The sequence below is a fragment of the Somniosus microcephalus genome, chromosome 4 (assembly GCF_052327205.1).
Source record: "Somniosus microcephalus isolate GS21.2 chromosome 4, FLI_Smic_1.0, whole genome shotgun sequence".
NCBI lineage: Eukaryota > Metazoa > Chordata > Chondrichthyes > Squaliformes > Somniosidae > Somniosus > Somniosus microcephalus.
This window is the reverse complement of record NC_140990.1, coordinates 117,592,978-117,618,975: the sequence shown is the minus strand read 5'-3', so window position 1 is coordinate 117,618,975 and position 25,998 is coordinate 117,592,978. Positions and strand designations below refer to the sequence as shown.

Sequence of the window (25,998 nt, the reverse complement as noted above, 5' to 3'; positions counted from 1 at the left end):
CCCGAAGGACCAAAAAGTTATTAAATCTGCGGCTAGCTTCCCAACGGGCACTTGTTGCGATGATTGTTGTTTGATCCTCTTTTTGTGAAAACATAATTTAGACAAATAAAAACTGTAAATAAACCATCAAAACTTCAATTAAATCCTAAGAAGCAAATCAAAATTTGGTTATCCAACCATATAATGCACCCCAGTCCCCGCGGCGCCCACCAGTCACGGAAATGATCGAGCGTGCCGGCGGAAACCGCTTGCTTCATCTCCAGGGCCACCCGGGCGCGAACATGGCCACCGAAGAGAGGGAGGCAATCCGGCCGGACGACCCCCTCGATCGCCCGCTGCCTGGACCAATTAATGGCCTTCTTAGCCAGGCCCAGGAGCAGACCCACGAGGAGGTCCTCCAACCTGCCCGCTCCCCTCCTCACCGGGTGACCGTAGATCAAGAGCGTGGGACTGAAGTGCAACCAAAACTTGAGGAGCAGCCCCTTCAAATAATGGAAGAGGGGCTGCAACCTCTCACATTCGATATAAATATGAAATACGGACTCCTCCAGACCGCAGAACAAACATGCGGTCTGGGAGTCCACCTACTTCAGTACCTATTGCACGGGACTGCCCTGTGCAACACCCTCCAGGCCAAGTCCCCAATAGAACAAGGGAGGACTCCCGCATAGAGAGCCCCCCATTGGGGAGCTCCGCCTCCGTCGGAAGGTAAAACGGCACGCCACGGCGTGTCCGGACGGCAGGCGAAGATGGCAAAGTGGAAGGTGTGCAGGAGCAGCCCGTACAGGAAACCCCTCCGTGCGGAATGAAAAGGCCCGGAGGGTATTTCCTCGAGACGGATCAAGTTGTGAGTTGCCGGTTCCCGACGGGGGGTTCGGGGCTGGGCGCCGACAAGGAATTCCGTCCGAATGGGGGAAAGCTCAGACGGGATCGCCGCTCATGCCTGACCTGCCTCGATACGCCTAGTCGTGCCGGGGCGCACTTTCGCCTTTTTCGACTCGATGGCATTGGCCGCGAACCGGACGTTGGCCCAAGACATGCACCTCGCCAACTCCTCCGGCGCCATCCAGCCCGCTCCTCCGCCATCGAGCAGGTCCCCGACTCGAGTCACCTTGCCAGCCACAGCTCTGCCCTCCGCCAGCCACCCGAACCTGCGGACATGGAGGTGCGGATTCCTGAACAGTGGCTCCCGAAGGACAGCCACCATTCCTGTCGGGGGAGAGCTGCACCTGGAAGCGACCAGGTTCCAAACCCATAGCAGTTCCTGGTAAAGGACAGGCAGCTCTCGCAGGCTGGCACGCGTGCCACCCACTTTCACAAACAGGAGCTGCGTGTCATAATTGAGGCCGCGCAGCTGGCGGAAAAAATACGTCGCCAGCGCACACCATCTTGGAGGATTCTCAACGTACAAGTATCTCTGCAGCGTCTGAAGAAGGAAAGTCGCAGCCTGGGTGCGAAGGCAAACCAGCGCCTGACCGCCCTCCCTAAGCGGGAGACACAGAACCGCGGCAGTGACCCAGTGCATCCTGTTGTTCCAGAAGAAATCGACGAGCTTCTTCTGTATCTTGTCGACAAACGCAGGGGAAGGATCAGAGTAACCAACCGGTACCACAACATGGCGGCCACCAGTTGGTATATGACCAACGCCCGACCCCTGTAGGACAACACTCGGAGCAATCCTGTCCAGCGTCCTAAGCGAGTGACGACTTTGGCCTCCAACTCGTGACAGTTCGCCGGCCAGGCGTCCTCGGCCGGGCAGAGATAGACTCCCAAGTAGAGAAGGTGCGTAGTGCTCCAGGCGAAGGGCCTGAACTCCTCCGGCAGGGAGTCCACCTGCCACTGACCCACCAGGAGTCCAGAACATTTCCCCCAGTTGATCCTGGCGGAGGATGCGTCCGAGTAAATCTGCTGGCATTCCCGCATCCTCCGCAAGTCAACGGGATCCGTGGCCATGAGGAGCACATCATCGGCATAAGCCGAAAGGACCACCTCCACGCCCGGCCCTTGCAGAGCCAGTCCCGTCAACCTCTTCCGCAAGAGGCGCAGGAAAGGCTCTACGCAAATGGCATATAACTGGCCGGACATGGGGCATCCCTGACGCAACCCCCTCCCGAAGCAAAGGGGCGCCGTCAAGGACCCGTTAACTTTAATCAGACACTCCGCGGCAGCGTACAGAAGTCGGATCCGGGCGACAAAATGCGTCCCGAACCCGAATGCGCGCAGAGTCCCGAAAAGACACTCGTGATCCACCCTGTCAAACGCCTTCTCCTGATCCAGGGAAAGGAAGGCGACCGACAGACCAGCCCTCTGGGAATGGTGGACCAGGTCCCGGACCAGATGGATGTTATCATGGATAGACCGGCCCGGGACCGTGTAGGACTGGTCGGGGTGGATCATGTGGGCCAGCACGGCGCCAAGGCGAGCAGACATGGCCCTGGCAAAAATTTTGTAATCCATGCTGAGGAGGGAGACCGGGCGCCAGTTCTTAAGGAGGCGGAGATCGCCCTTTTTGGCAGCAGGACAATCACCGCCCTGTGGCAAGAGAGGGGCATCTCCCCGGTCGCCAAACATTCCCCCAGGACCCACGGGTAGTCGCTCCCCAGGACGTCCCAGAACACCCGTTGGAACTCCACGGTCAGCCCGTCCAGCCCCGGGGACTTCCCCCTAGAGAGCAGGCGGAGGGCGCCGGTCAGCTCCTCCAGACTCAGAGGAGCGTCCAATTTTTCGGCGCCCTCCAGGCCGACCTTCGGCAGGTCCTCCCACAAAACTCTGCGCGCATCCTCGCTGGATGGATCCGGAGAGAACAGAGCCCCGTAATAGGCGCGGGTCTCCACGCGGATTCCCTCCGGATCCGAGACCAGAGATCCGTCGTCGGCCAGCAGCTCCAAGAGCTGCTTACGGACCCCCCGTCTTTTTGCCAGCGAGTAGAAGAAGGGGGAGCCGCGGTCCAGGTCCCGCAGGAACTGGATCCGTGACCTCACGAACGCGCCTCGGGACCCGACGAGCTGCAGGTCCTTCAGCACGCCCTTCTTCTCTTCGTACACCAACCGCAGGGCCGGGTCCTCGCCGACTTGACCGAGACGGGACTCCAGGTCGAGCACCTCCTTCTCCAATCGCCCGACCCAGGCCTCCCGCCTCTTGGTCGACCCCCTCGCATACTCCTGACAGAAGAGATGGACGTGAGCCTTGCCCACGTCCCACCATAGCCTGAAGGAGGGGAAGCCCCCCTGCTTTCTTCTCCAGCCAGCCCAGAACCGACAAAACGAATCCCGGAACCGTACGTCCTCCAGCAGCAGGCTGTTAAAGTGCCAGTAAGCGGACCCCCCCCGCGCGCGCAGCGGAACGAGCTCCACCCACACCAGGTGGTGGTCCATGCACAGCACCGGCCGCATGGAAGCCGCCGGAACGCAGGAGACGTATGCCCGGGAAATGTAGAGGCCGTCGATTCTGGACGCTCCTCTCCCAGGCCTCACGCAAGTGAAGGCACTGGAGTCGGGATGGAGATTACGCCAGACATCCACCAAGTCGAGGGACCCGACCAGGTCCTTCAACTTCTCCATCGCCGCCGGGCTTTGCAGGCCACCGGTGCTGTCCCTTGCATTGAGGGTGCAATTAAAATCCCCCCCGAGGACGACGCACTCGCCCGCGTCGATGGAGCCCAGAAGAGTGGACACTTCTTCAAAGAAGCGCGCTTGCTGCGCACCGGCCCCAGGGGCGTACACGTTCACTAAATGGAGTGGCACGCCCCCCAGGCGAACAGTGACCTGAAGCAAGCGGCCCGGCACGAGCTCCTTGACCCCCAAGATCTCCGGCTGAAAATGCGGGGCCAGCAAGATAGCCACCCCGCTGGAAACAGTGGAGAGGTGACTCATGCTGACCCCTCCTTGCCACTCCAGGAGCCACGTGGCCTCGTCTCCCGGAACGGTGTGGGTTTCTTGCAGGAAGCACACCGCATACTTCCCGTCCCGAAGGACCGAAAAGTTATTAAATCTGCGGCTAGCTTCCCAACAGGCACTTGTTGCGATGATTGTTGTTTGATAACTGTGGGGGGCAACCCAGTCTCACCCTTATTGGTCCATCAAAAAGACCCAATGACTGAGGATCGGTTTCGATTCGCAGCGCCTTTTCCACTCACCTCTTTTTTGTATACACCCAAAAAAAAATAAACCCTTAAACAAATAAACCCTTTAAATAACCCGATTAATCAAATTAAAATTTGGCCTCTTAGGTCGATTACGCACTCCAGCCCCCGCGGCGCCCACCGGTCACGAAAGAGCTCGAGCTCGCCGGCGGACACCGCGTGCTCCATCTCCAGGGCCACCCGGCCGCGAACATGGCCGCGGAAGAGAGGGAGGCAATCCGGCCGGACGACCCCCTCGGCCGCCCGCTGCCTGGACCAATTGATGGCTTTCTTGGCCAGGCCCAGGAGCAGGCCCACGAGGAGGTCCTCCGACCTGGCCGCTCCCCTCCGCACCGGGTGACCGTAGATCAAGAGCGTGGGACTGAAGTGCAACCAAAATTTAAGGAGCAGCCCCTTCAAATAGTGAAAGAGGGGCTGCAACCTCTCACACCCCGTGTACACGTGAAAAACGGACTCCTCCAGACCGCAAAACAAACAAGCGGTCTGGGAGTCCGTAAACCTACTTAAAAATCTATTGCACGGAACTGCTCTGTGCAACACCCTCCAGGCCAAATCCCCGATAGAACAGGGGAGGACTCCCGCATGGAGAGCCCCCCATTGGGGACCTCCGCCTCCGTCCGGAGGTAAAACGGCACGCCGCGGCGTGTCCGGACGGCAGGCGAAGATGGCAAAGTGGAAGGTGTGCAAGAGCAGCCCGTACAGGAAACCCCTCCGCGCAGAATGAAAAAGCACGGAGGGTATTTCCTCGAGACGGCTCAAGTTGTGAGGCGCCGATCCCCGAGGGGAGTCTCGGGGCAAGGCGCCGATAAGGAATTCCATCCGAACGGGAGTAAGCTCGGACGGGATCTCCCCACATGCCCGAGCTGCCTCGACGCACCTCGTGGCGCCGGGGGGCAACATCGCTTTCACCGCCCCGATGGCATCGACCGCGAGCCGGACGTCGACCCACGACATGCGTCGTGCCAGCTCCTCTGGCGCCATCCAGCCCGCTCCTCCGCCATCGAGTAGGTCCCCGACTCTAGTCACCCTGCCAGGCACAGCCCTGCGCTCCGCCAGCCACCCGAACTCGCGGACGTGGAGGTGCGGATTCCTGAACAGCGGCTCCCGGAGGACAGCCGCCGCTCCTGACGGGGGAGAGCTCCGCCTGGAGGCGACGGAGTTCCAAACCCATAGTAGTTCCTGGTAAAAGACAGGCAGCTCCCGCAGGCTCTCACGCCTGCCGCTCACCTCCAAAAACAGGAGCTGCGTGTCGTAATTGAGGCCGTGCAGCTGGCGGAAAAAATACGTCGCCAGCGCACACCATCTTGGAGGATTCTCGACGTACAGGTATCTCTGCAGCGTCCGAAGACGGAAAGTCGCAGCCTGGGTGCGGAGGCACACCAACGCCTGACCGCCCTCCCTAAGCGGGAGACTCAGAACCGCGGCAGCGACCCAGTGTATCCTGTTGTTCCAGAAGAAGTCGACGAGCTTCTTCTGTATCTTGGCGACAAACGCAGGGGGGGGGATCAGAGTAACCAACCGGTACCACAACATGGCGGCCACCAGTTGGTTTATGACCAACGCCCGACCCCTGTAGGACAACACTCGGAGCAATCCTGTCCAGCGTCCTAAGCGAGCGGTGACTTTGGCCTCCAGCTCGTGCCAGTTCGCCGGCCAGGCGTCCTCGGCCGGGCTGAGGTAGACTCCCAAGTAGAGGAGGTGCGTGGTACTCCAGGCGAAGGGCCCGAACTCCTCCGGCAGAGAGTCCACCTGCCACTGACCCACCAGGAGTCCAGAACATTTCCCCCAGTTGATCCTGGCGGAGGATGCGTCCGAGTAAATCTGCTGGCATTCCCGCATCCTCCGCAAGTCAACGGGATCCGTGACCACGAGGAGCACGTCATCGGCGTAAGCCGAGAGGACCACCTCCACGCCCGGCCCTCGCAGAGCCAATCCCGCCAAACTCTTCCGCAAGAGGCGCAGGAAAGGCTCCACGCAAATGGCATATAACTGGCCGGACATGGGGCATCCCTGACGCACCCCCCTCCCGAAGCGAAGGGGCGCCGTCAAGGACCCGTTAACTTTAATCAGACACTCCGCGGCAGCGTACAGAAGTCGGATCCGGGCGACGAAATGCGTCCCGAAACCGAAAGCGCGCAGAGTCCCGAAAAGATACTCGTGATCCACCCTGTCGAACGCCTTCTCCTGATCCAGGGAAAGGAAGGCGACCGACAGACCAGCCCTCTGGGAATGGTGGACCAGGTCCCGGACCAGATGGATGTTATCGTGAATGGTCCGGCCCGGGACCGTGTAGGACTGGTCGGGATGGATCATGCGGGCCAGCACGGCGCCAAGGCGAACAGACATGGCCCTGGCGAAGATTTTGTAATCCGTGCTGAGGAGGGAGACCGGGCGCCAGTTCTTGAGGAGGCGGAGATCACCCTTCTTAGGCAGCAGGACGATCACCGCCCTGCGCCACGAGAGGGGCATCTCCCTGGTCGCCAGACATTCCCCCAGGACCCGCACGTAGTCGCCCCCCAGGACGCCCCAGAACGCCCTGTGGAACTCCACGGTCAGCCCGTCCAGCCCCGGGGACTTCCCCCTGGAGAGCTGGCGGAGGGCGCCGGACAGCTCCTCCAGACTCAGAGGAGCGTCCAATTTTTCGGCGCCCTCCAGGCCGACCTTCGGCAGGTCCTCCCACAAAACTCTGCGCGCATCCTCGCTGGATGGATCCGGAGAGAACAGAGCCCCGTAATAGGCACGGGTCTCCACGCGGATTCCCTCCGGATCCGAGACCAGAGATCCGTCGTCGGCCAGCAGCTCCAAGAGCTGCTTACGGACCCCCCGTCTTTTTGCCAGCGAGTAGAAGAAGGGGGAGCCGCGGTCCAGGTCCCGCAGGAACTGGATCCGTGACCTCACGAACGCGCCTCGGGACCCGACGAGCTGCAGGTCCTTCAGCACGCCCTTCTTCTCTTCGTACACCAACCGCAGGGCCGGGTCCTCGCCGACTTGACCGAGACGGGACTCCAGGTCGAGCACCTCCTTCTCCAATCGCCCGACCCAGGCCTCCCGCCTCTTGGTCGACCCCCTCGCATACTCCTGACAGAAGAGATGGACGTGAGCCTTGCCCACGTCCCACCATAGCCTGAAGGAGGGGAAGCCCCCCTGCTTTCTTCTCCAGCCAGCCCAGAACCGACAAAACGAATCCCGGAACCGTACGTCCTCCAGCAGCAGGCTGTTAAAGTGCCAGTAAGCGGACCCCCCCCGCGCGCGCAGCGGAACGAGCTCCACCCACACCAGGTGGTGGTCCATGCACAGCACCGGCCGCATGGAAGCCGCCGGAACGCAGGAGACGTATGCCCGGGAAATGTAGAGGCCGTCGATTCTGGACGCTCCTCTCCCAGGCCTCACGCAAGTGAAGGCACTGGAGTCGGGATGGAGATTACGCCAGACATCCACCAAGTCGAGGGACCCGACCAGGTCCTTCAACTTCTCCATCGCCGCCGGGCTTTGCAGGCCACCGGTGCTGTCCCTTGCATTGAGGGTGCAATTAAAATCCCCCCCGAGGACGACGCACTCGCCCGCGTCGATGGAGCCCAGAAGAGTGGACACTTCTTGAAAGAAGCGCGCTTGCTGCGCACCGGCCCCAGGGGCGTACACGTTCACTAAATGGAGTGGCACGCCCCCCAGGCGAACAGTGACCTGAAGCAAGCGGCCCGGCACGAGCTCCTTGACCCCCAAGATCTCCGGCTGAAAATGCGGGGCCAGCAAGATAGCCACCCCGCTGGAAACAGTGGAGAGGTGACTCATGCTGACCCCTCCTTGCCACTCCAGGAGCCACGTGGCCTCGTCTCCCGGAACGGTGTGGGTTTCTTGCAGGAAGCACACCGCATACTTCCCGTCCCGAAGGACCGAAAAGTTATTAAATCTGCGGCTAGCTTCCCAACAGGCACTTGTTGCGATGATTGTTGTTTGATAACTGTGGGGGGCAACCCAGTCTCACCCTTATTGGTCCATCAAAAAGACCCAATGACTGAGGATCGGTTTCGATTCGCAGCGCCTTTTCCACTCAATCCCATGCGACCTGACAAGATGCTGTCTCTCAATCAGCACGGACACCCATTGGACGAGAAAAATGCCGACGTCACTGGTCACAAGGATTTGATTAAAGCTGCGGTTTGATTGGTCAACGCACGGTTAGAGTCCCGTATAAAGCAGAGCTGTGGGCTGAAGAGAGGTAAACACAGAGGTGAGAGACGCCCAGCGAGGTTTGACCTGATATTCTCTGGAAGTAGTTTCTGGAGTTACAGCAGAGCAAGTTTTAGTGAGCGGGCGATTGTTTCTCTCCCTGCTCTGTTTGTTTTCCTTCTGTGTTTAGTTGGGACCCAAAAGTTTCGGGTTGAAGTTGGAGCAGTTTCTGTGCTGATGATGTTTGAGATAGTTGCTGTAATCTCTTATTTAATTATTTATAAGCCGCTGGTTAACCGGCGTGTTTGGTTTTCCAGGTCTTGGGGTGGTCTCCTGGTCTCGGCTGCTTGAAGTACGGCCGGGAGTGCAGCGCTGCAATCAGAAGAACATAAATAGGCCACTTGGCCCCTCGAGCCTGCTCCGCCATCATTTCTGAACCTCCTTCACCTTCCTCTATTTGCTGCCACATTACCGTGTCTTCAAGATATGTTAATGGCCATTCCTAACTGAGCTGATTGTCTCCTTCTGATGCAGATCCGATTAAATGTCATTCGGTGTAAAACTAGCAGATATGGAGAGTGGTGCCAAAATCAATTTACCTTGTATACCTTGGAGATGTGGCGTTCCAAAGGCTGTGGTGAGCCCTCTGATTGAACGGGAAGAACTCTGCGATTCCGGTAAGTTGCTTTTTCTTTCTACTCACTCGGTCTCTGAAATCCAGATGTTTGGGAGATCCCTGGTTTAGCGGCCGAGTCTGGAGAAGGTTCACTCGGTGTCCTGGATGTTTAATGTCTCCTGGCTATTAGAATGATCTCTTTTCTAATGGTGTTAAGAATCTTAAACTTTCATTCATGTAGCGTCTTTCATGACCTCGATGTCCCAAAGCACCTTGTGCCCAATAACACATTAAGTGTAGTCACTTAAGTTGTGATGTGAGCGTGGAGTTTAATCTCAGTCCAGATCTAATGGCTTGCCCCACATCTTTCCACTCTCTAATCTTACTCTGGGTTTGTAGAGAGGAACTAGATGTGAGTAGAATTTTTACCTTGCCAGTTGGGTGTTGGAGGGGCCCTTGCTCTCAAGAGCTGTGACGGGGCACTAGTTCACTTGCTGGGCCTTAACGGTTTGGTAAATTTGGAAAATACTTTGCAAACTTCTGTGAGAAATATATCAAGGTATTGTACCATTTAATTTGTAATCAAACTGGGTCAATTAATTAGAAAACAAATTAAACCCGGTCCATCTGCAACTCGGTCATGATGAGCGGAGTTTAATGCCCACTTTACTGATCAACTTGTGTCGAGCTGTGGTTCTGCTGGTACCGCCCACACCTGAAGGTTATGGGTTAATTCCCGTTACAGACACTTGAGCATAAAAAAATCTAGGCTGAGACTCCAGCGCAGGACTGAGTGCTGCATTGGCTGGAGGGTGAGATGTTGAACCGAGGCCCTGTCTGCTCTCGGAGATTTAAAAGATTCTAACAGTGGTTGAAGAGCAGGGAGTTCTTCCTGATGTCCTGGCCAATATTTATCCTCAATCAGTATCACTAAAGCAAATTATTTGGGCACTATCATTGTGCGAGCTTGCTGTGTGCAAATTGGCTGCTGCGTGTCCCACACTACGACAGTGACTCCACTTCAAAAGTACTGCTTTGGCTGTAAAGCGCTTTGAGACGCTTGGCGGTCGAAGAGGCGCTATACTGATGCAAGTCTTTATTTCCGAAGAAAATCTGAACTTTGACCAGAACCGATGCTATAGGACAACAGGAAGAGGAGGCGGCAATTTAGCCCCTCGAGCAATATTCTGCCGTTCAATGAGATCATGGCTGATCTGTGACCTAACTCATTCCGGCCTTTGCCCCTTATCCCCGAATACCTTTGGTTAACACATCTTTGAGTTCAATTTAACATTTGTGCTATCAATTGTTTGCGGATGAGTTCCCAAATTCTACCGCCCTGTGTACTGTCATCTCTCCGAATAATGTTTCACTTTCTGCACCGAACCTGGTACTGCCGGGTTAGACACTTTCGATGTGACGTTTACTTTTCAAACTTTTCCCCGCCTCTGTCTCGGTGACCTACCCGGTTATTCACGTGGGCCACTCGAGTGATCTTTCCAATCCAGGCTCTCGGGAGTCTGGGCTCACAACCCACAGACCAGGCTGGGTTCAAATTACTGCCGTGAACAGACCGAGCCCGGAGACTGTTCAACTTCTCACTGGGACCGAACCCATTGCCTGCCGCATAGTCTCTGGGCTGGAAGTTCCCGGAGGATTATAACCGGCTGGGTTAGAATGACATGTCGTCATCCTTTGCTGAAGTGGATTGGGAGAGAATGAAGAACTGTTCTGACTCGGGTTATTGTCTCTCTAACGCTGGGCTGGGATCCCTTTTCAAGGCTTGTGATGCAAGATGTGTCTATCGTAGAATCCTCTTACAGCGCAACTTGCTTTTGTGACGACAACCTGCGATGCCCCGTGAGCGCCCGCCGTTTAAACCTAATAACGAGTTACGAATGGGTCTGTTTGGTGCTTGTATATATGCTCCTAAAATCAAGCGAACCCGAGCGAGTGATTTTGAAGGTTTGGGGGCCGAGGATTTACCCCGTTCCTTTATTAACCGCTCACCCTCTGTACAAGGAAGGGCTGCGAATTCCTACTCCGGGGCGTGTCTTTTGTGGGATCGAGGGCTCAATCCCGACTCGGATCCTGGAGTTTGTGAAAATGGCTGTAGACTGCTTAGAATACCGGCTTGGCCTCAGTATCACGGGGCGGTCAGAGCTCTTGTATATACCATCCCCTAAACTCCTGCCTCTCTCCTCCTGTCTGTGCAGAGGGCGGAGCGTCGAGCGCTGGAATCCCCACCACTCCCCCGAACACGGTAAATTCGCTGGCGGCTAGGAGACGGTCCACCGACGGCCGACTTTTCGCTGCTGAGGATCCGGCCCAGCCTCGGGTAAGTAATGCCGAGTCTCCCTCAACCTCCAGCGGCGGAGTCCTTTAGATTAGCCGTGTCACCATTCAGTCTCCGCGCTGGCCGTGAAGACCAGGCTCAATGTGAAGAATGAGTTCGGGTTTCCAGGAATTATCCAGGATCTCTGAAGACCCTGCCTGATACGATCTGGCTTGTCTGTACTCCCCCTGCGCCGCCCGGTGACTACCGAAGGATTGGTGATTTGCTTCGTTGAGTTGGGGTTCGAACTGGTTTAGCATGGATTTTAGGGGGGATTGTTGCTGCCAGAAATGTAACATAGCATTAATTTAAAAAGCAGACCCTCCAAGGTAGCAATCTCTGGATTATTCCCAGTGCCACATCCTGTGAGTAGAAATGGGAGGTGAATGAATGGCTAGAGACATTGTGCAGGAGGGAGGGCTTCAGAACCCTGACACATTGGGAGCAGTTCTGTAGCGGGAGGGGCCTGTTCAAGAAGGCCGGCTTGCACCAGAACAAAGCTGGGACCAATACTTCTGGACAAGTTTGTAAATGTTGGGAGGGTTTAAACTAATTCGGCAGTATGGTTGGGCACCAATATGTAGTATTTATAAAGTAGAAATAAGATGTACACTACGGAGTTCTAGTTAGAAATACAGAATTGGGTGGGATCATAGAAAATAAAGTCCAAGTTAGGTTTGGAGTACATGTGTGCACAGGTTGGTGAGCTGCAGGCGCTAAAAACCACGAATATGTGGCACTAATGAGAACTGGCTCAAATGTGAGGATTGGATGCTTCATATGGTGATTCCCAAGTCTTCAGGAGAGATGGGGAGGGGACCAAGCACGAAGGGTAGCAGTTTTGATTGAGGAAATTATTCTAAATGTCCTTTAGGAGCAAAGGCAGAATCCTTGATTGTAGTTGAGAAACAGTGTGGAGATATTGGGCTACCTGGTGTATTTTATAGGCCATTAAATAGTGAAGGAGTTCCATGGGCAGATTTTTCAAAAACTAGAGATGCATGAACGATAGTAGTGATAATGGGACACTTTAACTCCCTCTACGGAATGGGGCAATGATTTTTTTTCAAGGAGGGAATTCAGGTGTGCTCAAGAGAAATTTATTTCAGGTTTATTAGCCAAAGAGGAAAGGAGGCATTGCTGGATGTAGTCCTGGAACTAACTCGATCAATTGGCGAATGTAACATTTGGCGAGCATCTCGAATATTTATCATAGTATGGTAAGATTTAGTCTAGCTATGGAGGGCTATTTTCAGTGAATTGATTAGGATCTGGCCCGGGTAAAATGGAGTTGCAAGACTTGATGTCAGACATGACAAACCATGAGGGTGGAACCAATCGACTGCAACAAGAGATAGAAAGGCTAGCAGAATAGGAAGGCAAGTGGCAGATGGAATTTAAGTGAGGTGATGCATTTTGGCAGAAGGAACAGGGAGCGGCAATATACACTTAAGGGCGCAACTTGTGTAGGGACAGAGTGACCTGGGAGTTAATGTGCATAGGCCCCTGAAGGTGGCAGGACATATGAGATCTTGGGCTTAATAAATAGAGGTATTCAGTAAAGAAGTTATGCTCAACCTTTATAAAGCGCTGGTTAGGCCACAACGGGAGTATTTCATCCCGTTCTGGTCACCACCTTTTAGGAAGGATATGAAAGTCCTTGCGGGTACAGACGAGATTTACCAGAATGGTTCCAGGGATGAGTAATTGCAGTTACGTGCATAGCGAAGCTGGGGCGGTTCTCCTTGGAGCCGAGGAGGCTAATCGGCTGTTTAATAGTGTTTAAAATCAAAGGGTTTAGAAAACTTCTTACAATGGCTGAAGGGTAGCTCACGAGGGCACAGATTTAAGGTGATTGGCAAAAGAACCAAAGGCGACATGAGAAACTTTACGAGTGGTTAGTCTTTGGCATGCACTGCCTGCTGGGATGGTGGATGCCGACTGAACAGTAGCCTTAAAGGGAACTGGATAAATGCTTGCAGGGATAAAAGTGCATGGATTGCACGCCGAAAGAACAGGCACAGGCGCAGACTCTCACTACTCTCTGGATATCGTGACTGTCGGCCTTGCTCTGGCGGCTCCTCACTTCACAGTTCACTGGCTGCAAGTGGAACAGTCAGCTCGAATGCTGTTTGAAGACTCGCCTTGTTAATTCAGCCTGGTTACATCCCGGGAGCCGGGGCTGTGGTTCATTGAGCCTCTTTAAACTGTGGCCAGAAATCGGCTGACTTCTCCCACCTGCCCAATTTGGTCTCCTTTTGAGAACTGGCTGGTCTTGGTCGTAATTTCTCCCACCGCCAGTTGCTCATATCTAGACTTCACCAGTAATTTGTCCGGTAAATTAAGCTCGAGTTCCTTTCCAGAACAGTGGCCGATTCACCAGGTAGTTAACTCCCACAGTCAGGACTAACTGAATGTGGTATTAATAACCAACAGGTTTCACTTGGTTCCATATAACGCTTCCTTATTTCAGCCTGAAGATGGTCTCCCTCTGATAGATAATTGGATGTTAAATGAATCGCCTTCTCTCCCGGCAGGCTTGCTGCAGCCCAACAATCGGGAGGTGCTCGAGGTCACGTGGTGATCCCCCGGAGACCCAAGCTGACTCTACCTCGAACTCCCACAGTTCTCAAGTAAGTTGCGAACACGTCGGTCCGAACTGGGCTTGTTCCTTCAGTGTCCAGCTTCCCCAATGATTTGACTTTTTTAAGGCGGTGCATTTTAACCGAGAATCAGTGGGATAAATGCATGGCTCCTGTTGCAACTGTTCTTTCTCGCGGTCCCGGGTCTGATGGGGGCCAGGGAAAGATTGCCTTGTTTCCCTTGCTAATAGTTGGGCTAGAGCCCTGCATACAGCTTTGGGGTCGCCATTAAAGGAAATGTGATTGCACTAGAGAAGGTACAAGGGGATTTACCAGGATGTTGACAGGACTGGAGAACTTTAGCAATGAGGAATGATTGGATGGGCTGGGGTGGTTTGCATTGAGGTGTATAAACTGGGGTCTAGATAGTGGATAGGACGGACCTATTGCAGTTGGAGGTCAATAACTAGAACAGATTGAAAGTCGTCTTTAGAGGTGTTTAGAAATGTTCACCGAGGGTGGTGGGGTGGGGGGGCCTAGAACTCGCTACCTGAGGGTGGTAGAGGCAGAGCCCCTCATCGAATTACATAGTACTTGGATATGCACAAAGTGTAGTAACCTGTAACGATACGAACCAAAAGATGTAAAGTGGGATTAGACTAGATGGCTATTTCGACATTACATGATGGGACGAATGGCATCCTTCTGTACCGTAAACTTCGGATTGTGATTTCCATCAATCCCGATTCACCACATTGAGCCTCTATCTGCTGTTGTCACCCGTGCTAACTGCTCTCCTGTCAAATCAAACCTCGAGTTTCGGATTCATCAGGATTAGTTAAGTGAAGTCATGCCGCCCAAAAGTCAGTGTCCGGATATTGCCTTTTGAGACCTGTGTAAATTCTAAATTCATGCTGCTTCTAAATTCACGCTGCTTCTTGCAGTCATTCCCTGGGTTAAACGCACCACTTAATAATTAAAACCGATCGAAGCTTAATTCCTTAGTCTGGACCTGATTTCTACCGCTTCAGCGGAGTGTTGGACCATCAGGTGTCCCCACTATCCATTTAGAATAAGTGGAGATGGGGAATGGCTCCAGTGTAGTGTCACCTCTGGTCTGGTAAATCTGATTCTGAGGCGTTGGCTCCCTGTCTGTTGTGCGTGAGGCTCAAACCTGCGCAGTTCAATTATCTAACCAGGAACTAGCGACCTTCCAGTGACTCTGGGGCCGAGGGGGAAGTAGGACTGGGAATAGAAGTGACCATTGCCGACCTGGTGATTTTTGAAGTTCAGAGCCAGATTAGCTATCGCAGCCCCGCTAATGGGTGACCTGTGCTAAGGAAGTCTACAGGACTCCGAGCTGGTCTCGCTCACCCCGAAGGTTTGAGCCTTCACTCGATGCTGGAGGACATTTTCCCTCCGAATAACCCTGAAGTTAAACAGCCCGAGACCTGGCTAGAGGATGATCACCAGCTGACTCATGACTCCAGTGAAGCCCCCTATAGTTCAGGTCCTGGCACCTGTCCCAATTCCTGCGCACATTGTAAATTACTGGTGTTGGGGTGCTAATTGAACCTGGATTTTCTTAGGAATTCGCCACTTTTGTGGGAGTGAGGCAGGGAGGAGACAGCTGCTGCTCAGTTGGGAGCAACCTCGCCTGAGTGAGGAGGTTGTGGTTTCAAGTCTCACTGCAAAAACCTGTACAATAATCTAGGCTGACACACCAGTGCAGTACTGAGGGAGTGCTGCACTGTTGCTGGTGCTCACCTTTTCAGATGAGACATTAAACCCAGGCTCTGTCTGTTCTCAGATGGACGTAAAATCTCCCATGGCACTAAAACAGCAGGAGTTATCCGCGGTGTGCTGGCCAATATTCCATCAATCAACGTCAGTGAAACAGATATCTAAAAATACTGCAGATGCTGGAAATATAAAATAAAAACCATGCTGGAGGTCAGGTGGCATCTGAGAAACAGATTTAACGTTTCATGTCGATGACCTTCCGTCAGTACTGGAAAAAAGCAGGAAATGGAAAAGACTTTTAAGCAACTGCAGGGGCTGGGAAAGTGGGGAGGGGATGAAAGAACAAAGGGGAAGGTCTGTGATGGGATACAAGGCAGGAGAGGTTCAGATATTCAAGGCAAAAGGAGGTGGTAATGGGACAAGTTAAACAAAGTATCAGATTAAACATTATCTCGTCTATTTGTGGGAGCTTGTGTTCAGATTGGCTGGCACGTTTCCTACATTACGACAGTGACTACACTTCCGAGTTTTAAAGCATTTTGGGACGTGAGCTTTATAAAACAGGTCTTAAAATAAACTTTCTTTCTCTTTGGAGAGCTTGAATTGTTGGTGCGAATCAAGTTCATGAAGAATAGACTGTCTAATTTGTAGTGTTGGCCAGCCTGCGTGAACTAACTGCCAACTCCGCTTTTCTGGGTGAACTAACCACATCTGTGCTTCCCTTTACCCCCTAGGCGGTCCAGGAGCCATGTATACTGGAGGCCAATGAGCTCGGAGGAGCGGGAAATGTCGACAATCGCTCGATTACAAAGGGAGACGGCAGAGCACAGGCGGCTCAACGAAGCAATGATGCATCTCGCGATTGCTGGCACAAGTAAACTGGTTGGTTGCGCGTGGCTGATTTGGAAGAGATTCCAGGTGTACCTTTTGTAGGGAGGTGTCTATAGCCAGTGTTGGAGAGATGAAATGCAAGGTTCATTAATGCTATTTCGTGAGGCTGGCCTTAGATAGTCCACAGGCTATTTGTAACCCACTGAACTATGGGGAGAAGGCTGGTGCGTAGGTTGCATTGCCTTCTAAGTAATTCAGATTCTGTTTCTACAACTGGAGCTCTACCTGCGATGATCTCGATTTGAGCTACCTGCGATCATCTATAGAGTTCAATTTGATTCCAAACATTGTCCATTCTAAAAGCTCATTTTTCATGATTGCCACTGTCAGCAGTTTCATCTGAAAGTCTGTTCTACAAGGGAAAGAATCCCGGACCATTAGCCAATTCCATCAGTTAGTTGATCAGAGGCTGATGGTTAGTATTTAACACAGCGGCAGAGGCTAATAATTGGGTCCGTTTGAAGATCGGCTTCTTGAATCTGAGTTTGGAGTCACCAGTCGTCTGTATCTGTATTGTCTCTTCCACTCGGAAGTTTCTTCCCAGCAGGATGGCGTGGCACCACATCCCTGCTGAGCATCCCGGGGATGGATAGCGCTGAATGCTTTCACTGGCACGGAGTGACTTCAGAGTGGCCTCAATTCCTTCTGGGGCCCTGGATCATTCTTCCTGTGCCGATACATAAGGCAGTAGCCAAACGACACCGCTCCATTCTGTCTTGGGCTTTTAACTCCAGCTCATCCTTTCAAGTTCACTTCAGCTGCATCCCTGTTGGGTTGCGTCCAGCTCCACATTTGTTTAGGATCTTTGTCAGGAACACAGAATATAATCAATCCAGGTCCATCTTCTGGCTAGTGGCATGCAGTACACTTGGGCCACCGGATCACCGTAAATCTATTAGGATAAATGATCGTCCACGAGAAAACATTGGGTGGGGGCTCCCACTATCAATGGCCTCCAGGATCTTGCCCAAGTGGTTGTTTGTGAGATGGTTCTATGAAGGAGCGGGCACATCACTGAGCCTGATCATTGCCATATTCCAATGTAGAGCTGCTGACATGTCAAGTGGTGTCCCTCGTGTTGCCCTCTTCCGAGATGGATGATGGCCAGTGAATTGCTGTCGTTGATGCTCTGCCAGAGTCCAGCAACTCTGCCCCAAGGCGTGAGACTGTCCTGGGCCTTAATCAGCACCACATCGGTGGCCCGTTTCTCAAGTTCTGGGAGAACTTGAATATTGACCTTGTGCCCTCCTGAGCTGCGTCACTTCAAACGCCCTCCTGTTAATTCTGAAATGGTCCCCTTGCTCTGCTGATGTATCCAGTTTTATAGAATGTTTCTTGCTGTTCGTCTTCACTTGCACTACAGCAACCTCTTCAGCTCCTGCTGTGGACTTTCTGTTAAGGGTTCAGAAAGTGAAAATCCCGCAACTTTTAAATTTTGGCGGTGACTGGAGAAGTGATATCGCAAGTGGGAAGCAGGGATATCCATGAGGAGAGACACCCAGATTTCCAATATGCATCGAAGATTCCACATGACAAACTGTAGGTTGACTAAAAGGTTCAGAGATTACATTATAGGCTGTGGTGCAAACAGGCTATTCGGCCCAACCAGTCCATTTATGCTCCACTTGAGCCTCCCCCTGTCTTTTGTCATCTAACTCCATCTGTAGCCCTATGTTCCCTTCTCCCTTAAGTACATCCATACTATTTGCTTCAACCACTCCCTGTGGTAGCGAGTTCCACATTCTCACCACTGAGTGAAGAAGTTTCTCCTGAATTCCCTATTTGATTTCTTGACTCTTATATTGATGGCCTCTAAGTTATGCTCTTTCCCCACAAGTGGAAACACTCTATCTACACTAGCAAACATTTCATAATTTTAAAGACTTCTTGGGTCACTACTCAGCTGTCTCTTTTTCAAGAGAAAGGAGACCCAGCCTGTCCATCCTTTCCTCAAGCCAGCTAGTTATCCATTTTGCTACTTGTCCCCTGACACTGCATTCTCTGGCCTTGTTCTGCATTCTCTGACTTTGTTCATCAGTCTCTTATGTAGTACCTTATTTGAAGGCCTTTTGCAAATCTAGATAAATTACACCTACTGCATCACCCTTGTCTGCTCTCCCTGTTGCCTCTTCAAAAAAATTCAGAGGTTGAACAAACAAGCTTTCCCTTTTGAAATCAATGTTGACTTTTTTTGGCGTTTCTAGATTTTCTGCTTTCTCCTTTAGTAGGTATTCCATTTATATTTCCTACCACCATTAAGCTGACTGGTCTATAGTTCCCTGGACATGTTCTATCTCTCCTATATAGGTATATTAGCTAACCACCAGTCCTCTGGCACCACCATTTTTAACGAATTACTAAATATGTAGTATGAGCCTATCTCTTCCCTAGATTATTTTAAAATGTGCAGATGTAACCCATCTGAACCAGGTTTTTCCTTAGTTTGATTAGTTTATTTAATATCTCAATGCACATTTCTAATTTTGCCTTCCAGCATCATGTCCACCTGTTCTATCTCCCTGGTAAACATAGAAGCCAAGTAATTATTTAATTTCTGCCATCTCTCTATCGCTGCCTGTGGTATTATCCTGTCCATCTTAGTGGCCCTATTCCCATTCCCACCTCCCTTTTTTAGCTTGTCTAAAATATTTTACTACATGTGCCTTGATTTAATTTCATAGTCCCTCTTTGCCTTCCTAATTGTTGACTTCTCTCCTAATCTCGCCGTATTCTCCCTTATGCTCTCTCCTTGCTGTCCACGTAATGTATGCCTCTTTCCTTACCCTCATTTTTCCCTTGTGGCTTTAATCATCCATGATGTCTCATATTAGTGTTCAGTTTGTTTTTAGCAGAATCTCGAGAATGCGAGCTTGGGTGAAGGATACAGTGGGCACTTGCTAGTCAGGCTGAGGGTCCAAGGTGAGTATCGGGTCTTGTGGGCAGACTGGGGAAGGCCTGATGCCTTTCCCATCTTGGGTTAATCTACAGGAAGACATTGGATTCATCAATTCAATGTAAAAATGGCAAATTTGTAGCTATACCTGGGACCGGGTAAAGAGGTGCTTGTGTGGGGGGGGGGAAAAACCGGAGGGAATTTGGATGGAGCAGTGTCTGTTAAGTACCTATCGGTAGTGTGGAAATGGCAAATGCGTGTTGGGTTTTTAAGCGGACTGAGCTATCCGATGCCGCCTTCAATCTTGTGATCTCCTCAGGTCAGAACATGAGGAATTCCATCCCGCTCACCAGGCCGATCAATATACAGCTCCACACAAACAGGCCAGCCGAAGGTCACCGGGAGTTCGGATCAGACCAAGAGTACAAACTGTCGCACTTCATCAAGGATCTCCGCAAGTACCCGCCCTCGGTGAGTGAACACCGAGAACCACGGTAACATTTCACCATCCATTTAATGCTGAGGAATTCCAAGATACCTTGAGCCGTTTCTCATTCAAAGCCCTGATGCCTACATAAACAGGAGCAGACTATTTAGCCCCTCGAACCTGTTCTGCTCTGAGATCATGGCTGATCTTTGACCTAACTGCATATACTCGCTTTTGCCCCATATCCCTTAGTACCTTTGGCTAACGATCTATCCATCGTAGATTTAAAATTAACAATTGATCCCAGCATTAATTGCCGTTTACAGAAGTTCCAAACTTCTAACACTATTTTATGTTGAAGCGTTTACTAACTTCACCCCTGAAAGGTATGGTTCCAACAGGCTATGTCCCCTAGTCCTAGACTCCAACCAGGAGTAATAGTTTCTCTTTACCTTCAGTTCGCTTTAATATCTAACTTCGACCAAATCCACTTAACCTTAAATGCCAGCTAATACCACTCCTGTTTGTATAATTTCTCCGCGTAAGTTAACCCTTGGCAGTCAGGTATTCTGGTAAACCTACACTGCACTCCCTCCAAGGCCAAGCCAATATACGTACCCGTACGTACCAGATTTAGGAACAGCTTCTTTCCCAGGGCTGTCATCCTACTGAACTCCACAAATAAACTCTAAAGCCTGCACATCTGCCAATGCACTTTATTATGGTTGTTAATGTATTACAAGCCAAATGTATGTTGAATGCTTAAATGTCTTAATCTAAATGTACACTCAGGAACCGCAAGCCTATATTTCGTTGTACTGCACTTGTGCACTAACAATGACAATAAAAGTTGATTTGATATCCTTAAGGTGTGGTGCCCAGAACTGTGCTCAGTTCTAAAGGTGTAGTCTAACCAGGGCTTTGTCTAACAGTAGCATAACTTCTACCTCTTTCCCCCTTGGTTAATCCTCGAGATATAAGACCAGCATTCATTAGCTATTTTTGATTTTCTGTAGCTGTCTGAAATTTTAACGATCTATGTACATGGCGGGAGGCCTTTTTTAGACCTCTACTGTTACTAGCTTTTCACCATTTGGAAAGTACTCTGATCTATCCTGCATTCAAAAGTGGACGACCTCACACTTGCTTTGAAATCCATTTGCCACAGATTTGCCCATGCGCCTTTCTATCCCATTTAGTTAATAAATAGTGAATAGTTGAGGCCCAACACATTCCTGTGGGACACCACTAGTTACATCCTGCCAATGATCCCTACTGTCTCCTGCCACTCATCCAATTTCCTAACAAGGTTAATGATTTGCCTTTAATTCCATGAGCTTGAACTTTTAGCAAACAGTCTTGAGGAATTTATCGAATGCCTTTTGGCATTCCATAGACCCTCCTCCGACTCCACCTCCGTCAGGCTTGACCTGCCTTTCACAGATCCATGTAGGCTTTCTGATCAGCTGCCACTTTTCAAATGTTTAGTCTCTGCATCCTTGGATTCTAGTAATTTCACAACAGGTGTTAGGCTAACTGCTCTAATTCCTGGTTTCACACTCCTTGAATAGCGAGTATCATGCAGTTTTCCCACTAAAGGAATAGTTGTTGAATCGAGAACAATTTGGAACATCATAGTTGGCGCATCTGGCATGTTCTTATCTGCTCCCTTTAAATCCCTGGGATGGGAGCCATTGGGTCCTGGAATTTGTCACTTAGTGCCATTCATTTCCCCAGTACTGTTGTGTTTGCTTTCATTGAGTCCACATTTCGTTGATGTCTGGCGTTATTCAACATGGCCACTATTTCCGTATTTTCACTTACCGATTTTCAAGGGGGCGCACGTCACTCATGACCACCTGCTTTTTCCTAATATAAACGTAAATAATTGATTGGTGCCATAATCTGAGCAGATGAAGCCCATGCTGTAATTGAGTATAAGGAAATGGCAGACTTGCGAAATAATAAGAGGAAACTGTAGAATTAATTGCCTTTAAATCTAAGAATGCTAATGGAGGCTGAAGATTGACAAATCTCTACGACATGAGTGGTAGATTGACTGAGCACTTGGACAACGGAGCCACCATAGCGTTGTAAAGGGTAATTGGCTTGCCTATTTTTCTTGGTCACGTTGTAAATGTATTTGAATGGAAATTAATTTTAAATGAGTTGGTGCCTCTTGGTAAGGAAATGAGTCCGCAATCCTTGGTAAACAAGAATTGAAATGGAGTAGAGGAGAATTTCTCGAACAGATTCTCAAATCAGAAGTACCAACAGCACGGTTGGTTTAAGAGCGCATACAAACCAAACTCTGGGTTTCACTAGAAGCAAATAATTGAAGAGCAGAAGTTCTGGTTAATTTGTATAGGACTTTCTGTACTGTACACGTGATCTCTATTGAAAAATGAGGCACTAGAGAAGGCTCATCCATGCAATTTCTTGCACCATCAGGAAAGACTAACTGGCTGGGGTTGAGGTGACCTGATGGAAGTCTCCAGTTATGCGGGGCTTTGGGGGAAACAACTAGACAGATGTGTCTGCTTGGAGAGAACCCAAAACTAGATCATAAGATCGTCCCTAAGATTTCAAGAACTACTTGATAGAATGTGGAACTGGATATCACGAGGGTAGTTGATGCAAATAGTATAGATGCATTTAAGGAGCAGCTACATTAACGAGGGAGAAAGGAATACAAGGTTCTACCCATGGAGTTGATGAACTAGGGTTGGAAGGAAGCTCTTGTGTAGCTTACAGCAGTAGGACCGAGCGGCCTGTTCCTGCGTTGGGGATTCTGTAATTCTACGGATGTTATTTATATGGACTTCAGAAGGCGTTGGTTTACGGTTTCACGAAATAGACTGTTGGCATAAATGAAAGCACATGGAAAAGGAGACAGTAGGGCTACTGGACATGTACTCAAATTGGCGGTTGCCCTAGGGAATCCGTACTGGGGCGTCAGCTTCTCGCTTTCAATGAGTTGGATGAAGGAATAGAGATCCGTATATCCAGGTTTGTTGACGAGAGCAAGTTTAATGGTGCAGTTAGTAGTGTAGGTGGGAGCAGCAATTTTCAAAAGGTCGCTGATCGAGCAAAACTGGCCAGCTGGAGTTTAATGTAGGGAAGTGAGGTCATCCACTTTAGACCCTGAGGAACTTGGATCCGAGTATTTTTATAAATGGTCAGCTAGGAACTGAAGGAGTAGAGATTGAGGCACATGAGCAGATCATTAAACTAGTGGACAGGTACAAAATAACTTTACAAGGCTATGGGATGTTGGGCTTCCTCGAGTGAAGGCCATCAGTGGAAGTCCTTGGTTGTACAGAGCTCTGTTTGGACCACCTCTGGAGAACTTGGTTCAGTTCTGGGCAACGCGCCTCGGGAAGGATGTATTGGGCTTGGAGAAGGTGCAAGACATTGTATGCATTGATATCAATCCTGGGATTGGCAGAGTAGATTGAGATTCTGCACTAACGCTACTGTCATTCCAGACACACACAACCAGAGGATGCACCGTGCCAAGGCCGTTCAACTTGTCTTGCCCCAGGAAAAGGGAGTGCAACGATGCGGCTCTCGGGCAGTATATCTCGATGGCAGAGTACATTGACGTGTTTGAACATCGCACACAAGCGAGAGGCGGCAAGCGGGCCAGGCGCCAGGAGACACCAGGTACTATAGTCGGCTCTTCTCCCGACCATTCTCGGAGGCCCTCTCTCTTCTCCTCCACCCGCGCCCGCCCCCCCCGCCTTCTCCGCGCTCTCTGCCCATAGTCTTCAATTCATAAACCTTGAAATGAGAACCGATTTGAACGTTGATCCCCCAAACACTGGCCTGTTCGAGCATCTCTGGACACGCCCAGCTCTTACTGCCCGACCCGAACAACGCGGTGCCCGAGCTAGTATCGGAATCTGCCGCTCTGACCAGGGCCTCCGGCGGGGCTGTGCCTGTTGAGAAATGGCTTGAGGCCCAAGTATTTTTCGAGCCGGGAGAGGCCTCGCCAACTCCGGGCTGGATTTGAATCTGACCCCAGAGCTAAACTGACAGCGTCTGAGCTGTGAGACTCTGCCAACTAATGGCTCCCGGCTCTGGACATTGAGACCCAGGAATCGTCCGTTTGTTTCCCAACAGGACCCTGGGGATTGGAGTCTCGTTCCCTGACGGGTAATTGGAGGGAGGTCGGGGATGAACGGGCCCGCACTCTTCCTCATTGTCAATCTGCTCTCTTTGTGCTATTAACGTACAAAGAACGGGGTGAAGGGAAGCTTGTTTAAACTGGACTGAAATAACGGTGGGCGCGGGTAACCATCAAACCCTGGATTTATATCCCTTCTCCCAGCGGGTTGCGACATGAACGGGAAGATCTCGGGTCCTGCTGACTGACTCGGTCTATCGCGGGCTGTCCGGGACACAAACTATTAGAGCGGGGCCGGGGTGAGTCCAGCTAGTCAGAAGTCACTGTCTTGAGACTGAATTCCGCGTTTCTCTTTCCCTCTGCACTTTACAGATGAACAAGGCGGGTTGAGGCTAAAGGGAGACTGTGGAAACCGGGATCAGTGAGCAGTCGAGCCGGAATTTCCTGATCAGTGTCCGTTTGTCGTTGCTCAGTCCGGTCTTATCCAAGGGCCTCCTTTGTGAAAACTCTTCCATGTTTTAGTTTTACTACTGCCGCCGGTATAATCCTCATCATGCGGTCAGTGAATGATTCCGGTACGGTTTAGTGTCTCGTCAAAACCCAACCAGGCAGCGGAACTGTTTTCTAAGCTGAAATTTTGAAAACGGGGCAGCGCCCGCGATGTAACATTTTAAGACCGGGGTTTATTTCACTGCTCCAAGGTCACGCGGGGTCTCAGCGGGTCAGTGAAATTTTATTCATTCTTCAGACCGATCCGCCCTCCGCTGGCGCTCACCCGGCCGATTCGATCAGTCGCTGACCTTATTGGATCAGAAATGTTTAACTTTGTTTGAATAGTGATGCACGAGTCTCTAATCTGCAAGATTTGCTCTTCCTGACCCCCAGAGGGGAATCTTCCCCAATCCAAATCTCCTTTCCCTGTATCTGGTTTCGAAGATGCTGATGGCCGTTACTGCGGGACTGTGGTCCCAGGGGAGCCGGGCAGTAAGTGGCCAGGGATTGTCAAACTCGGTACATGTATGGATCTGGTTTTAATGTTTAATACTTGTTTGTACTTAATAAAGACCTTCCACGTAAGGTCCTGGTCTCCGGTGTTTGGATCTTGAACAGCCTAGCTTATTCCGGGTGAAGTGAAATTCGCTGTCGCAGGAATAGCAAATGAGACTGGGCCGGAGCTCGTTAAACTCTAGGTTAGATCGTGTTGTATTGCGAATATCCCGTGGTGCATTAACAGATTTCGGGAATGTCCAGTTTTGGAATAATGTGACTTTTTTTTCCTGCCCCCCTCCCTCTTTTCCTGCGGACCTGGCCTCATTAGGCCGCTCCTCCTGTTCACGGACTCGCCCCGCTGGCAATGGAGGCCCAGCCGATTCACCGAGTTTAATGGGCTAACTCAGGACTCGGGTCCCCAGTCCCAGCACGGTCAGTGTTCCATATTCAATCATCAGTCTGAACCGCTGCTGCCACCTGCCTTTAACCTTTAATAACGAAGCATTATTACCTCGAGTGCTGGACCTCCTTGCCCCCCGCTCCTTCTCATCGACATGTTGCAGGATTTCACAGGGCTGGCAGCGTGCGTATGGAGTCATAAGCGCCCCACAAGTTCCAGCTTTCCACATGCAATGGTGCCCATCCGCTAGAAATTCACTTCTGCTGGCACAGGGTTGGGCATTTATTGAGGTGTATAAAATTGAGGGGCCTAAAAGTGGATAGAAGAGGGGTCAAAAACCAGGGGAGACAGATTTAAAGTAATTGGGGGAAGGTTTAGAGGGGATTTGAGGGGAAATGTCTTCGCCCAGAGGGTCGTGGGGGTCTGGAACTCACTGCCTGAAAGGGCGGTAGAGGCAGGAACACTAGCCACATTTAATAAGTACTTGGATGTGCACTTGGGATGCTGGAACCTGCAGGGCTACGGACCAAGAGCTGGGAAGTGGGATTAGGCTGGATAGCTTTGTTGGCCGGCACGGACACGATGGGCTGAAATGGCCTCCTTCCGTGCTGTAACTTTCTGATTCGCCCAACAACTGCCCAGCCCATACCCACCAAACCCTTGCGCCGCCTTGCAACTGCATAA

The 25,998-nt window shown here is 51.3% G+C and overlaps 1 protein-coding gene across 1 annotated transcript in view; it reads left to right on the top strand.

Annotated features, from left to right (window-relative positions):
• The window catches only part of LOC147119698 (targeting protein for Xklp2-like), a 48,121-nt gene extending 22,441 nt beyond the window's left edge, over positions 1-25,680 (top strand). The window contains exons 3-7 of the mRNA XM_085984136.1: positions 13,797-13,892; positions 16,319-16,458; positions 19,688-19,839; positions 23,284-23,461; positions 24,297-25,680. Of these exons, the coding sequence (XP_085840262.1) occupies positions 13,797-13,892; positions 16,319-16,458; positions 19,688-19,839; positions 23,284-23,461; positions 24,297-24,349 (619 nt within the window). The 3' untranslated portion in view covers positions 24,350-25,680. The remainder of the gene's footprint in view (positions 1-13,796; positions 13,893-16,318; positions 16,459-19,687; positions 19,840-23,283; positions 23,462-24,296) is intronic.
• Positions 25,681-25,998: the final 318 nt, after the last annotated feature.